Here is a 15,309-nt window from a genome sequence, read left to right on the forward strand (position 1 = left end):
TATGTTAATTGTTCATTTATTTATTTATATTATGTAACATTTAGTAACATTACAAAAATGTTCAGCCTTGTAATGGGGAGATAGCCGGTTCCAGCCGATGCAGACATGATTGTAAATAAATAAAAAAATTAAATGAAAAATTAGGCGCCAGAGTGTTATGGAATATGAGTACTTTCACTTAAGCAGTAACACAAGTTAGAACTTCTCCTCCTCAAGACCGTGTTTGAAGAACATCATGACGGGGATCTGTGTGCCGTCCACATCACGGTACTCCATCATGGCGACCATGCCGTCGCAGTCCATGGATTCCCCCGTGAAGAATTGGAGCTCCTTAAACCTGCCTAGGATGTCTTTCATAACTTTGTTCATGTTGGTCTTGAATACATCTACTTGGTCTGGGGCCTTCTCTTCCAATTTTGATACTAATCTGAAAAATAAAGTTGTCACATATGTATTGCCAGAATTAACAAAATTTCTAGGTTCAGTGAACATTTGGGTCATTGTCATCTCCATTTCATGAACAAACATTATGAGAATGAATGTTTTTTCACTAAAGTTATTTGCTTTTGCATCATAAGCTCCATGGGCTGACATTGATGATTCAACCCTTGGTATTAGATGATGCCACAAAGTATACATTTCGTATTTTATTAGTACATTTTCAAGCCAATTTGATCAGATAAGAATACAAAATAGTTAAATATAAAAATAAAGAGTTGTTCAAGAGAGTTTAAGAGACTCAAATGCACTTACAGAATGTTCCCAGTAGGGGACTATAAAGAGGACTAGGGGACTTTTTCTCTTACATTGTTACATTGACTAAACATTTTAGATAAACTATTGTAATTGAGTAGTAGCAAATCTTTTAGAAGCAATTTTACATACATTTTGTCACAATCATAGTTTTGCCACACCTAATAATAGTAGTGGTACTTAAATAGTAATATTTGCTTCACAATTTGAACTTTTAACAAATCTCAATAAGTACATTTGAATTACTAAATTACAAAGATCCAATGCTACAGCATTATATTTAGTTAAAGTGAGTCATAATACCCTATTCAAGATGAACAAAGAGTCACAAACTATGATTGTAATAAAATGCATATTGTCAAGGTACCTAGTAGGTGTAAATACTGGTAATCTAAAACTAAAGTACATGTAATTTTTGCTCTGAAAAATGCAGCTTTGTCATATAAGTAATTTGAAGGTACAATTGTCAAGTAAAAGTTGTATTTTGCCTTTGATATAACATGAATAGTATGTACAGCTAAAAGATAGTTGGCCAATTGATAAGCCATGGCATTGAATGTCTAACCAAAACATAGATAAGGTTGAGCACGCTATTACAGGCTGTAAACAATGTTACCAATGGAATTCCATAAATTCCCACACTTGTGAAAGCTGTTATAAAATGAGGTTAACCAAAAAGAACAATCGTGGTATTTTCCTTAACTATAAAACTAGCACAGCTGCATTTTCCAGTGCCAGTCAACACTGAATCACTTTGGGTTGAAGTATTATCACAAGCACAACACTCACTTCTTCATGTAGTCTTTAAGGTATAACGTGTAAGATTTTTTGTCTCCAAAGGCATATGTTTCCACTAGCCTATGGTTGAGCACTATATCCACACCACTCTCCACAGAAGAGTCTGTTCCTTCATCGGCCTCTTCAGCTGAAGGGTTGAACCCTTCGATTTTGATGTCATCTTGCTTTCTAGACACCAGTTTGCCGGTGACTTCGTAAATTACTTCATCAACCAACTTGATTCTGTATGTGTCAGAGAACATCTCATCACCTGAAAATAGTAAAACAAATCTTTTATAAGCACTGAAAACATATTACCAGGTAGCATATTGTATGTAGATGTGGCACCAAATTTATAATGTTGGAAGAAAGAAATTGATGATGAGACATCACTGCCGATGAAATGTCAAAATCACAGTTCACAATATGGCACTCGATTAAAGAAATATTGACACAAAATTCACTAGCATAACACTATAATCATTATTACCGGTAATAATATCCTTATAGATCCTCATTTTGCTGGATTAGAGGCGATTAAAAATAATAAAAACCGAAACTACGGCTTCTTGCCCCAAGAACTAAACCGGAAAGGGCTATTCAAAGAAAAAAAAGAACCGTTCAGTGCTGCCATCAGTCAAAAAATTGCCAAGTCACAAACACGCAACCAAATGTGTTTTTTTATTGTTGATAAATTAATTAAATTGGTATTTAAAATTATCGAATAATAATAATAATCTTTTAAAATCAAAATTAAAACTGCTTCCAATATTTTTAGGAATACCTGCCATTGTTTAAAATAATGTCATCATTTGATCTAAGGGTACCTTCTTAAAAAAAGTCGTAAAAAAAGTTTTATTCATAACTTTTTGTTAATGAATTTATCACAATAGTTAAACTTGAAATAATAATTTGATAATTAATTTTTGTTTTGGTACTTTATCGGATAACCAAACGTTGAACATAAAAAAATACTACCAAGAAATGGCAATCGAAATTCGCAAACGGAAATAGATGGCGCTGGCATCTTTGCAATGATGGAAGTGTTTCTCTACAATTCTACAGTTTGTAGATTATGTGGAGAAGAAAATGATAATGGAACATTGCTATATTCTTGTGAAGAAAATACTCAAAACTTGGGTGAACTTATCAATACATATCTACCCCTGAAGGTAAAACAATCAATTTTATTGTAATTGTTTTGACTCTGCAAGGAATTCATCATGGCGGATTATCTTGAAAATATTATCATTTTCATAACTTTATACATTTAGATTATTATTTTCTTCACAAAACAATTAGGAATAATTATTCTCTAAATTTATATTGTTTTATGATATCAATTAAATGCATATCTAACGCGTTCTTGTTCAATGATTCGTTTGTCTTGCTTAACCAAATCGAATGATTGTCAATTTGCATTGTCAGCAATTTTGATGGCGCCAGTTTTTGATGTAAATATTTGTATGTATTTCAAAGTTTTCTGAACTTTTTGTAGATTACCATTTCTAGGATCTATCTGCCCAAGCTTTAAGCTCATATCCCATAATAATAACGAAGAATGCACTATTCAGTGCACATAGTTCAACTTTATAGAAAGCTTTAATTATAATCGAAAAGTAATTTATGTCCATCCAAGGGCAAAAGTTTATCCTTATAAATCTTAAATAGCCACCTCATCAAAAATATAATTATTATAAAAGAAAACAGATAGAATGTAGCAAATTAACTGCACACACTTAGTTAAAATATACAAAAAGATACAAAACTGGTAATAATATACACTAAATCAAATCCTATTACATCTTGATACACCAGTGAACGTATTAGTATTGTATTGGATGTTTCTAGGTATCAGATGATGGCCAACTGCCCCGTACCATCTGCCCCGGATGTACTATACAATTGGAAGCTACTGTTGAATTTTTTACTCTCATCTACAATGGCCAGGTACGATTAAGATTAATCTTCATTTAGTTTTCTAGTTCATAGACCTTGATCTGTAAACTATTCAATGCTTCTTTCTATGTTTAAACTAATATGAATTTTTAAACAAGCAATTTCTGTTACAAAATATTCATTATTTTATTATGATCTACATCAAATATACATTAGAATACTATACCGTTCATATCCTACACGGGAGACCCGTAAACCGCAAATATTCGCACACGCTCCATGTAAAACGAATGCAGGTGAGCGCGCGCCGCTGTATAGAATTACTAAAATGTTCAACTGTCATTTCACCGAACTTGAACTCTTCGCAAGCTCACCTGCCTCGTTCAGAAAAGCATTGCACCAATCTATCAAGGATGTGAGTTTGTGATGATTGATGTTTGTTTTTCTAGATCTAGACTTAATTTAAAAAAAAAATCTAATGTTTTGTTAAGCACCAAACGGAATGGAAAGCTGCCGAACGGATTTTGATGAAACTATATATATTACACCAGAGTGCCATTTAGGCTATTATAATTTGTGCACTAAGTACACATATTTTAGTTCATACCGATATCTTTTCCACATATTTTGTTACTCTATCTGTGGACAACGGGGCTGATTACGCTTTTACCTAATATGTGTTCTATGTCCATGTCTTATACTTAATTTATAAGTGTAATTGTTTGTTGTTCCAAAATAAACTAAAAAAAAAAAACTATCACTTCATTCAACTAACTAAAAGATTTATTGCTTACATTTCAGAAAGTCATCCGTGAACTTTATCAAAGAGAGAAGGAGTATAAAAGTAATAATGAAATTTCCACCATGACTGAAGAAAATGTTTTAACGGACACAATGGTCTATGAAAGTAAGGATTAGTTATAAAATTTACTATAACTTAAAATAACAAGAATAACTAGAACTAATGCTTATGTACTGATTTTCTTCTTTTTAACCATCGAGTTTGTTCGATGAGTTTTACTCTAATTTTAATACTTGTCGATATGGTCACCTATGACTAGAATAGATGCTTTGTTTACTCGTAGTTTGTTTTTGTTAAGGCATAAAATAATTTATGTAAAGATGTAGTGTCTAAAACACACCTTTTATGTAAACTGGTGTCAGGATAAATGCCTCCAGTCTCAATTTTGTCGGCCGTTTGGTGTAGTGGTTCGAAACGGACTACTATTCCGGAGGTTGCGGGTTCGATTCCCGCACAGTACAAACATTTGTGTGCATGAACATATTTGTTTGTATTGGACTGGGTGTTTTCTATGTATAATATGTATGTATTTACAAAAAAAAAGTAATTAAGTATGTTTATATCCATTGTCTAGTACCCATAGTACAAGCTTTGCTTAGTTTGGGACTAGAAGCGCAGTGTAAAATGTCCATGGATATTTATTTATATTTTATTTAATTGATACTGATCGGGCCTGTTTTACATTGAAACCAGCTAAATGTACATTTTTGTAATACTTGCAACCCTACTACAAGAACCGTGTTAGCAATCACCAAACTAACCTCATATCTCCTCAGTAACAACCGACGGCGTGTACCAAGAGGAGCACCCGGCGGCGCTAGCAGCCGCCGGTTTGGACAAGCCGAAGCGCAAGCGCGGCCGCCCGCCCAAGAAGACCAAGGCTAACATGGAGAAGGCGCAGGCCCAGGATACCGCCCTGAAGCAGGCGGAGCTACCCAAGACTGAGGCGGTGGAAACCACTGGCAAGCGGCGGAGGAAGACGCCCACGCGGTATAAGGAAGCTGTTCAGGTTGGTTGACTGTTAGGTACTCAAGAAAATATATGTAGATAACAGTGCTGCTTCTAGGCAAGTTGAGGACAGTGCAAACTGCTAGGTATATTATTGTACGCTCTGATATTTGTAATAATAACGCTGTAATATTTAAAATAGTAATTATAATTTAAGCAAAACCAAAAAAAAAAAATACTTACATGTCAGTATTCAAAATTACAGTCTGGCTTTATTTTCACATTGTTACAGGGATATGGTGCTTTACCACTGGATATTCTGTGGGGCTCTGTGTAACCAGTAAACACTGGATTTTCTTTTCATAAAATTTCCTTTTGTCTCCAGTGACTCTTGATGCCCCTTGTTACTTGTATTCCCTTATGCATGAAGATCTAATATGTGGATTTCTGAAGATAAAAGAAACAATTCGATAGCTTATTTACATATTTCATCTTCCAGGGCAAAGAGCTAGAGAGGATATTCAAAGAGGAGGGCGTGATCGACGGAGATGAAGACGAGGAAAACAAAGCCGAGGCCGAGCGCAAACGCCTGCCGAGAGAGCCCGAGGTCATCGGCCATAGAGAAGACTCTGGGGAACTCGTCGTGGTGGTTAAGGGCAAAGGCCGAGGCAGACCTAAGGGTGAGTTGATACTTTATGTATCTGATTGGCTAGAATAAGCCGAGGCCGAGCGCAAGTGCCTGCCGAGAGAGCCCGAGGTCATCGGCCATCGGGAAGACTCTGGGGAACTCGTCGTGGTGGTTAAGGGCAAAGGCCGTGGTAGACCTAAGGGTGAGTTGATACTTTATGGTATCTGGTTGACTAGAATAAGCCGAGGCCGAGCGCAAGCGGCTGCCACGAGAGCCTGAGGTCATCGGCCATAGAGAAGACTCTGGGGAACTCGTCGTGGTGGTTAAGGGCAAAGGCCGAGGCAGGCCCAAGGGTGAGTGAATGCATCCTATAGGTTTGGCAACCTGGGGCCGAGTAAGCGGCCGCCGAGAGAGCCCGAGGTTATCGGCCATCAAGAAGACTCAGGGGAGTTAATTGTGGTGGTCAAGGGAAAAGGCCGCGGCAGACCCAAAGGTGAGTCGATACTTTATGAATCTGATTGGCTAGAATAAGCCGAGGCCGAGCGCAAGCGGCTGCCACGAGAGCCTGAGGTCATCGGCCATAGAGAAGACTCTGGGGAACTCGTGGTGGTGGTCAAGGGCAAAGGCCGTGGTAGACCTAAGGGTGAGTTGATACTTTATGGTATCTGGTTGACTAGAATAAGCCGAGGCCGAGCGCAAGCGGCTGCCACGAGAGCCTGAGGTCATCGGACATAGAGAAGACTCTGGGGAACTCGTCGTGGTGGTTAAGGGCAAAGGCCGAGGCAGGCCCAAGGGTGAGTGAATGCATCCTATAGGTTTGGCAAACTGGGGCAGAGTGCAAGCGGCCGCCGAGGGAACCCGAGGTCATCGGCCATAGAGAAGACTCTGGAGAACTCGTGGTGGTGGTCAAGGGCTAGGGCCGTGGTACACCTAAGGGTGAGTGAATGAATGCATCCTATAGGTTTGGCAAACTGGGGCCGAGCGCAAGCGGCCGCCGAGGGAACCCGAGGTCGTCGGCCATCGAGAAGACTGGTGAACTCGTGGTGGTGGTCAAGGGCAAGGCCTGTGGTAGACCCAAGGATGAGTTGATGCATCCTATAAGTTTGGCAACCTGGGGCAGAGTGCAAGCGGCCGCCACGAAAGCATTGAGAAGACTTCGAGGAGTTATTTGTGGTGGTCAAGGGCAAACGCCGTGGTAGGCCCAAGGGTGAGTTGATGCTTGTTAAATATCTAGTACTTAGGGCAAGCTAGGGCAGAGTGCAAGCGACCGCCAATGTAGCCCGAGGTCATCGGACATAGAGAAGACTGGCGAGCTTTTTCTATGGTTGTCAAGGGCAAGGGCCGCAGGAAGCCCAAGGGTGAGTCGATGCTTGCTGTAAGTCTGGCACTAAAGCAAGCCGGGCCGGGCCATAGAAGCCTCGGGCGAGCCAGGTCTTCTTTGAATTGCATAATTATCAATCATGTTTCCCGCCGGCTCCCGGTTCCTTTTATAGAACGCTGACAATGGACATCAGGACGGACTCTTAACTCAATTATTTCTTTGCAGGTCGCTCGCGCCAAGGTCCCCAAGAATGCGACATCTGCGGCCTCCAATTCTCTTGCGTCGGCCGCTACATGTCGCACGTGGCATCGCACGGGCCGGTGCGCTACCGCTGCCGGGAGTGTGGTGCCACGCTGCCCACGCGCCTGCAGTTTGAACAGCACCAGGCGCGTGCAGGGCATACAGGCCGCCTCGTGCTGCCCGCCGACGCGGACGAAGAGGTAGGTGGCCGCTGCATGGTGGACGGACGACCTCGTGGAGGCAGCAGCCCGGTCGTCCAGGTAGCGACCAGCTGCCACGCGTCTGCAGTTTGAACAGCACCAGGCGCGCGCGGGACACACAAGCCGCCTTGTGCTGCCTGCCGACGCTGATGAAGAGGTAGGTGGCCAGTGGCATGGTGGACGGACGACCTCGAGCCCGCTACCAGCTGCCCACGCGTCTGCAGTTTGAACAGCACCAGGCGCGTGCAGGGCACACAGGCCGCCTTGTACTGCCCGCCGACGCGGACGAAGAGGTAGGTCGCCGCTGCATGGTGGACAGACGACCTCGAGGCCGCAGAGGGCTCCATCAGGTCGTCCAGGTAGCGACCAGCTGCCCACGCGGCTGCAGTTTGAACAGCACCAGGCGCGTGCGGGACATACAGGCCGCCTCGTGCTGCCCGCCGACGCGGACGAAGAGGTAGGTGGTCGCTGCATGGTGGACGGACGACCTTATGGAGACAGCGGGCTCCATCAGGTCGTCCAGGTAGCGACCAGCTGCCCACGCGTCTGCAGTTTGAACAGCACCAGGCGCGTGCGGGACACACAGGCCGCCTTGTGCTGCCTGCCGACGCTGATGAAGAGGTAGGTGGCCAGTGGCATGGTGGACGGACGACCTCGAGCCCGCTACCAGCTGCCCACGCGTCTTTAGTTCCAACAGCACCAGGCGCCCTGCACGCGCCTGGTCGTGCTGCCTGCCGACGCAAATGAAGAGGTAGGTGGCCGCTGCATGGTGGACAGACGACCTTATGGAGGTAACAGGGAGGCGCTGGATGCTCCCCACGCGCCTGGTAGTTCCAGCAGCACCAGGCGACGAGGTAGGTGGAGGCTAAATGGAGCTACCAACTACTATAATTATGGTGGACAGACGACTTGTAGAAGGAAGACGCTGGATGCAGGCCGCTACCAGCTGCCCACGCGTCTGCCGTTTGAACAGCACCAGGCGCCTGCGGGGCATACAGGCCGCCTCGTGCTGCCCGCCGACGCGGACGAAGAGGTAGGTCGCCGCTGCATGGTGGACGGACGACCTCGTGGAGGCCGCTGCCTCCAGCCAGCGACCAGCTGTCCACGCGTCTCCAGTTTCAACAACACACACAGGTCGTCCGTGCTGCCCGCCGACGCGGACGACGAGGTGCGTACACATGGTGGACGGACGACCTAGAGCCCGCTACCAGCTGCCCACGCGTCTGCAGTTTGAACAGCACCAGGCGCGTGCGGGGCATACAGGCCGCCTTGTGCTGCCCGCCGACGCGGACGACGAGGTAGGTCGCCGCTGCATGGTGGACGGACGACCTCGAGCCCGCTACCAGCTGCCCACGCGTCTGCAGTTTGAACAGTATCAGGCGCGCGCGGGACACACAGGCCGCCTTGTGCTGCCCGCCAACCACTTTTGACTGATTTTCGCACTCAAAAGTGGTTTTGACCGATTATGAGTTGTGGCTGTATCACATAATTTATCACCTAAAAGTAGCTTAGAGCATTAGTTCCCAAGGCGGGGGGCGCGCCCCCCAGGAGAGGCGCAAAGACCTTTAAAGGGGGGCGCGGGCCATCTGTGTACATAAGTATAAAAAACCTGCGACCGCTGAGAAAATGCATTCCAGACTGCTTGATACGACCAATAAATAATCTTGACTGGAGGGGGGGCGCGGAGAGCGCGTCTCAGATAAGTTTGGGAACCAATGGCTTAGAGCTTTGGCTCTATCAGTAAACTTCATGCTCGCGGGCTCGCTCACTCATTCAAAAACATCGCTATTCCAGTTCCCGACCCACGCCGAAGTGCTAATAGAAGCTCCCAAAGATCCGCTTGCACCAGACGTTGAGACGCCGAATGTCTGCGAAGGCCTGCCCGACCTCAGCGCGGAGCCCCCGGAGCCGCCGCAGCCGGCCCAGACCACGGAGCAGGCTACGAGTGACGTCAACAATGACGTCATGCCCGACACCACTGGTGATGACAGTAAGATACATAATACAGTTCCAAAATACTGAACTGTCCTATGCATGACATTGACAGTGGGGCGCCACCGTCAATACCGGATCGCTGGTTCCGATTTTTGCCATGTTGGAAACCATATGGAACGATGGTAGCGCCCCCCTGTCATTGAGTTTGGTGGGCAACACCAACCTTAAGTTAACGATTACATTGTTATTTTATGATCACTGGCAATACCAATTACCAATGGCATAGAAACCTCTTTCTATAATCATTACTATTGAAGGGATTGCTACCACGTACCTTAATTTCGAATTTCCAATATTTCGGCACTGTTGCAAGCGACATGATCACGGAGTAACTGCGACAGAGGGTAGACCGCTATGTCTGCCCATAACATCTCACCCGCAATAAGGATCATTTCGATTTTTAGCTGTGAATGCAGATTTATAGTTCTAAGAAATCCTTAAGAGCGTTTACGCCGTTTGGCGCAAAAACAGTACTTTTTCAACTCGTTACAATCATTACCCAGTAATACTACAAATATGTTATAGGCATAAATAGTTAGGCAATTTCGTCGTCTAAATAGTTAATTGAGAAAATATTGCGATTAGTTTAGTATTCAAGAATTCTATCAAGATAAGTCCACACAGGTTTTGTAAATTTCCACTTTAGCGTCAGTTTACAAGCTGAAATTTTTATAAAAATACTGTGAAAACGATTTAACAAACATTTCTATCCTATAGCATAGATCCTTGGGCAAATAGTTATCTGAGAAAATTTTTAGATTTAAGCATTTTACAATAAGAAATCACAAATTAAAAAAACGTGAAATACCCAAAAATCAAAGTGATTTTTTCACCAATATTCTTCCTTTATTCAACACAAAAATAGCTTAATATAATAGAAGAATATCTTATCTAAAATATTTACTTTGAAATTTTAAATAATTCATTGTAATTTTTTTTCTATGAGTATTTGAAAAGTACTATAAAACGCCGCGCACGAATCGTTCAAATTCAGTCCGCCTCGAGGCGTTCCAGAGTGAGGTCACGTCGCTCGGTGCTCTGCTGACATGTGTCACACGTACGTTGATCTTTGACAGGTAGCTGGACTTTTATAGTGTATCCGCAAAATCTTGGTGGTAGATTTTGCGATCACGTGGTAATTAAAATATTTTATTATTATTTTTCATTACAGTCTATTTTTACTACAAATTCTATTTCAGACGTAATGAAAAATAAAATTAAGTTATTTTTAGCGATGAAACGAAAACGAATGACGAAAATTTATTATAAAGAGGAATAATACTAATAATTTATTTGCCATAAATAGGTGGTTACAGAATAGTTAATAGGAATGCTCTGCCAGCAGGGTACCACCTAGTTGTAGAGGGAACATACACAACATATTACAGTCGGAAAATCTTTGCGGTAGGTACCTCGGATTGTAGTTAGTTGGACAGTGGTCATTTGACGGTCACTTGAATCGTCTCACCCCTAAGCTTTTGGCTACCGCCGGGGCACTAAGCCGGTTGATGCCTAATCTCGGAGGCCCGGCTGCACTGAGTCGCTGACTATACTTTTGCGTCGCGCGTTATATGGTCCTATATGGGGCTTGAGTATGGCACAGTGCTGTGTAGTCGTGGAGCATCCTACTGTTCAAAAAAGCGCAACGCATGATATCACTGAGGCACAGGCTGAGGTAATTCGTGGATACCGCATAGTATCCGCAGTCCGTCTATTCCCGGTTGTGGACACTGACTATGTCCCTACTGAGGATAAATGGGAAAAAAATTATTGTCATTAGTGGCGACGTACAACAATCCTACTAATATTATAAATGCGAAAGTTTGGATGTCTGGATGTTTGTTACTTTTTCACTCAAAAACTACTGAACGGATTTTGTTGAAACTTTACAGTATTATTGTTTATAAACCAGATTAACATAATTATAGGCTATAATTTATGACGATATGTGACAAATAAATTTCAATAAATAAATAAGACGTGTCTAAAAAGCGCAATCTATCGTCATTGGTTAAAATCTACAGTGCTGGACAAACTACTGTTTTTGACGTTCGTAAATATTCATGCGGGGGAAGCTGTGAAACGCCATCTATCAACATGATATCAAACAACAGATTTTACGAACTAAGGAGTAAAACGAGGTCCACGCGTACGAAGTCGCGGGCGGCCGCTAGTTCAAAATAAAATTAATAATATTTGTATTCATCTGGTCTTACTTGACTTTTACTTTACGTATGTCATGCACGATGACATTTGCGTCAATATTTGTGTACGTCCCCACTAGGCATAATTGGGATGTATTATTATAATTTGTCATACCTAAGTTGTGAGAAAGCCTGTAGCTACAACTGGGAAAGTATGTGTCACCACTGGTGACAATCGATATTATTTATGCCATTTATCCTCAGTGGCGACAAAGCTAGTGTCGACAACCGAGAATAGACGCCAGTTGCGAGGTGACTATGGTCACCTCGCAACTCGCAACCAAGGGGAAATGTACGTTTACGTGCACCACGAGAGGTGGAAACCAAAAGGTAGAGGCTTGAGGATCTAGGCCCCAGAGTGCTGAAGGGTACCTACGCCTGGCCGTCAGCCAAATTTTACGTCGCACCATAGAGGCAGTTCTGCCTGTATTAGAGGAGTGGGTGCGACGGCATGATCGCCTCACACAAAGGGCGACCCAGGTTCTACCGGGCCATGGGTGCTTCGGGCCATTCCTCCACCGTATAGGCCGAGAGCCTGTAGATGGTTGTCAGTTAACACTGCAGTCTTGGCATGTGAGTCACCGCAGCAGACTGACACGCTCCAACAGTGCCCAGCCTAAGCGAACGAGCGGCGGTTGGAAATGACCTCTCCCTACCAATCGGGAAGGGGCGTGAGATAGATAGATAAACTGTTTATTTGTTGTAACACACTTTTTTTAATGCTTTTAACACACACATTATGTATAGTTGCTATTGAAATTCAATTCAATATCTAAGTAAAGTTAGTTAGTCAAGAAACACACTAGGTGACACCACTGGTATTTTGTTACACAGGTTATTAATAATTTCAACAGTTGCAACATAACAAAAGTGACAAAACAACATAAGATAAAGATGACTAGCGTTTCAAATAGTTCCCTGCGTCAGAGTGATGTGTGCCGCAGCGATGCAAAAAGCAAAGAGCTCAGTATAAACACTACCCTCAAAAGGGCAGAACACTGATTTTCAGCTTTTGCTAGAGAACGCATGAAGCGTACAGGTACGGAATGAACCCGCTCGCTTTCGGAAACAATATTTACATTAGTAGGTATAAAATATATGATGAGACAAATAATCTTATGGTATAGTGTGCTTACTTTCTGTGAAAGTGTTCTTTCACAGAAAGAAGCAGTGGAAAGGGGGAGCGAGAGGCCTCAGCCGACACTCCGGTTATCTGCCGCCGACACCCTGGGCGCAAGAGGACAGCTTATGGTCTCCAACTGTCCCTTCCTAACAGGCCTCAGTCGCTAGACATGGAGGTGTCTGGTGGCGGCTAAGGACGAATGCTACAGGCAACAGCCAATGGCGATGTCCAGCGTTCCCTCATATCACTCATATGGATCATGGCAGAAACAATCAGGTTTTTAGTGGGTGTAGGGGCTACCCACCTTCTGGTAGGAAGAACCCCACATAACCCACTAGCTGCCCCCGCAGCTGGTGGGTATGATATGTTATGCATTTTCCGGATAAAAAAAGAATAGTAAACAGGAAAAGTTTGTTTTGAATAGAAACGATTTGAAAAAATCTCTCACCATTAAAATTCAATTTTTTTTCTGCTGAACATAGGCTGTATAAAATATTCTCAAAATAGTAAAAAACCTTTGATAATTTACTATTTGATAAAGAATTTACGTATTTATTATTGATTAGGACTAATGTATACCATTATTTATAATTATGGAGTCGGTGTTGGAAGATTTGAAGATTTTATAGTTTCTTTGGGCTGTCACTTGACAGCCTGGCACACTTTTACGATGGTGGATCAAAGTATTTTGGTTTGACTATAGAGCGTGAGAACACGCACACAGTCATAATTATTTTAGTGTGAATAAAAATAGCATCGAAATTACCTAAACTTGACATGCCACGCTAGACGTAAACGCTCTTAATATACAGTCCAAAAATTTTTGTTCTACGACAAAAATTGACGAAGTTATGGCCAAATTACTAAAAAAGTCCACTGACCGCCCGGCGCGGGACCGATGACGTCACTATATCCGATGCGAACGCTGCCGGCGTACTGCGTGGATAGAAAATTTTTTTTTCTGGCCAAACTATCAGTTTTAGAGAAAAACTTGTTATGACATTTATTCATCAGAATAAAGTAAGCTATCGATAGGTAATTTTTTTAAATAGAAATTGTGAAAAATATCGCAAAAAATCCATACGCTCATACGATTCAATGGAACGCGGAGACGCGATTAGGGTCTCCGCGGTGGTATATTTGGCGATTTATTCAAATAAAGTGTTCATAAGTGTTGTTAGAGTCATATCTTGTGTCTCCGCATTCCATTGAATCTTATAAAAATGTGGTTTTTGGACATAGCGATACTTATTTTTCACAATTTTTATTTTTAAAAATTACTGGTCAATAGGTTACTTTATTTTGATGAATAAATGTTATTAAAAGTTTTTTTCTAAAACTGATAGTTTAGCTAGAAAGAAATATTTTCCATCCTAATAGTACGCCGGCTGCGCTCGATTCGGATATAGTGACGTCACGCGGCCCTGCGTAGGTACGTTGTCTTTTAGCGGCAAAAACGGCCTATGTTTATTACTTAATATCTTCGTAAGTAATGGTCCGATTTGGATAATTCAAAAAGATATATCTTTCTTATGTCTTAAAGATTAACGTAGATACTAGTTTTATTGAATTTTCTACAACAGTACTGATCCTCATTATGTTATTATGAACCTCTTTCTATGTTCTGTGGGCAATACCAATCTTATTGTTACGATTATTAACATTCTATTCACCAAACCTACAAGCGTGGTTTTAACGTAGTAATCATTAGATATTTACAAACATATTAAATATTTATTACCGAAAAATTATTAGAAAAAAAGTCTCCAAAGAACTATATTTTTATTTACAGATGCGCTCACAATGAATTTACCAAATGATCCTGAAGACGAAGAGAAAACCAAAAAAGGCAAACCGAAGCTAAAATGCAACCACTGCGACAAAATGTTCAGCTCTAAGCAAAGCAAGTCTATGCACATTAAGGTTTGTACTCACTTTTATTATTTTTTTTGCAAAAAAAAAACCTTTTCTTTAAGTAGGTTAAACCCTCCAGCGCTAAATACGCATGGATTAAACGCAATCGTCGATCGAACTATAGTCTGGTCTGTGAGCACGTAGAATTTTGTCCAATGACCCCAAGCTACCCATCCTTATCGCTCGCGCGTAATTATGTTGCTATCGGGCTCGCACACTCACTGCGGGCGCCCGTCGCACAGTCGCGACAGCAATATAATTACGCGCGAGCGACGAGGATGGGCAGTTCGGGGTCATTGGACAAAATTCTACGTGCTCACAGACCAGACTATACTTAATCTCGAATTGGCAGTCCGACACCGTCACTGTTGGGCAATAATTGCCTCTAAATTCTTTTACATTTGTGTCATATTTCTCCAGGCTGTCCACTAAGGCTCGACAGGCCATTATCGCCTCTAAATTCTTCTACATTAGAGTCATATTTCTCCAGGCTACCCATCAAGGC

The 15,309-nt window shown here is 42.4% G+C and overlaps 2 protein-coding genes across 2 annotated transcripts; one reads left to right on the forward strand and one right to left on the reverse strand.

The window, feature by feature from the left end:
• Positions 1-2,138, reverse strand: LOC135087587 (translationally-controlled tumor protein homolog). The gene is made up of 3 exons (XM_063982315.1): positions 2,021-2,138; positions 1,543-1,801; positions 1-427 (listed from the first exon to the last, which is right to left on the reverse strand). The coding sequence occupies exons 1-3, from the start codon at positions 2,046-2,048 to the stop codon at positions 196-198; spliced, it is 519 nt and encodes a 172-aa protein (XP_063838385.1). The 5' UTR covers positions 2,049-2,138; the 3' UTR covers positions 1-195.
• Positions 2,139-2,541: 403 nt separating this feature from the next.
• Positions 2,542-7,661, forward strand: LOC135088120 (uncharacterized). The gene is made up of 6 exons (XM_063983003.1): positions 2,542-2,702; positions 3,382-3,480; positions 4,231-4,336; positions 5,008-5,240; positions 5,679-5,859; positions 7,354-7,661. The coding sequence occupies exons 1-6, from the start codon at positions 2,565-2,567 to the stop codon at positions 7,659-7,661; spliced, it is 1,065 nt and encodes a 354-aa protein (XP_063839073.1). The 5' UTR covers positions 2,542-2,564.
• The last annotated feature ends 7,648 nt before the right edge of the window (positions 7,662-15,309 follow it).

Source organism: Ostrinia nubilalis, chromosome 3, assembly GCF_963855985.1.
Source record: "Ostrinia nubilalis chromosome 3, ilOstNubi1.1, whole genome shotgun sequence".
Lineage (NCBI taxonomy): Eukaryota > Metazoa > Arthropoda > Insecta > Lepidoptera > Crambidae > Ostrinia > Ostrinia nubilalis.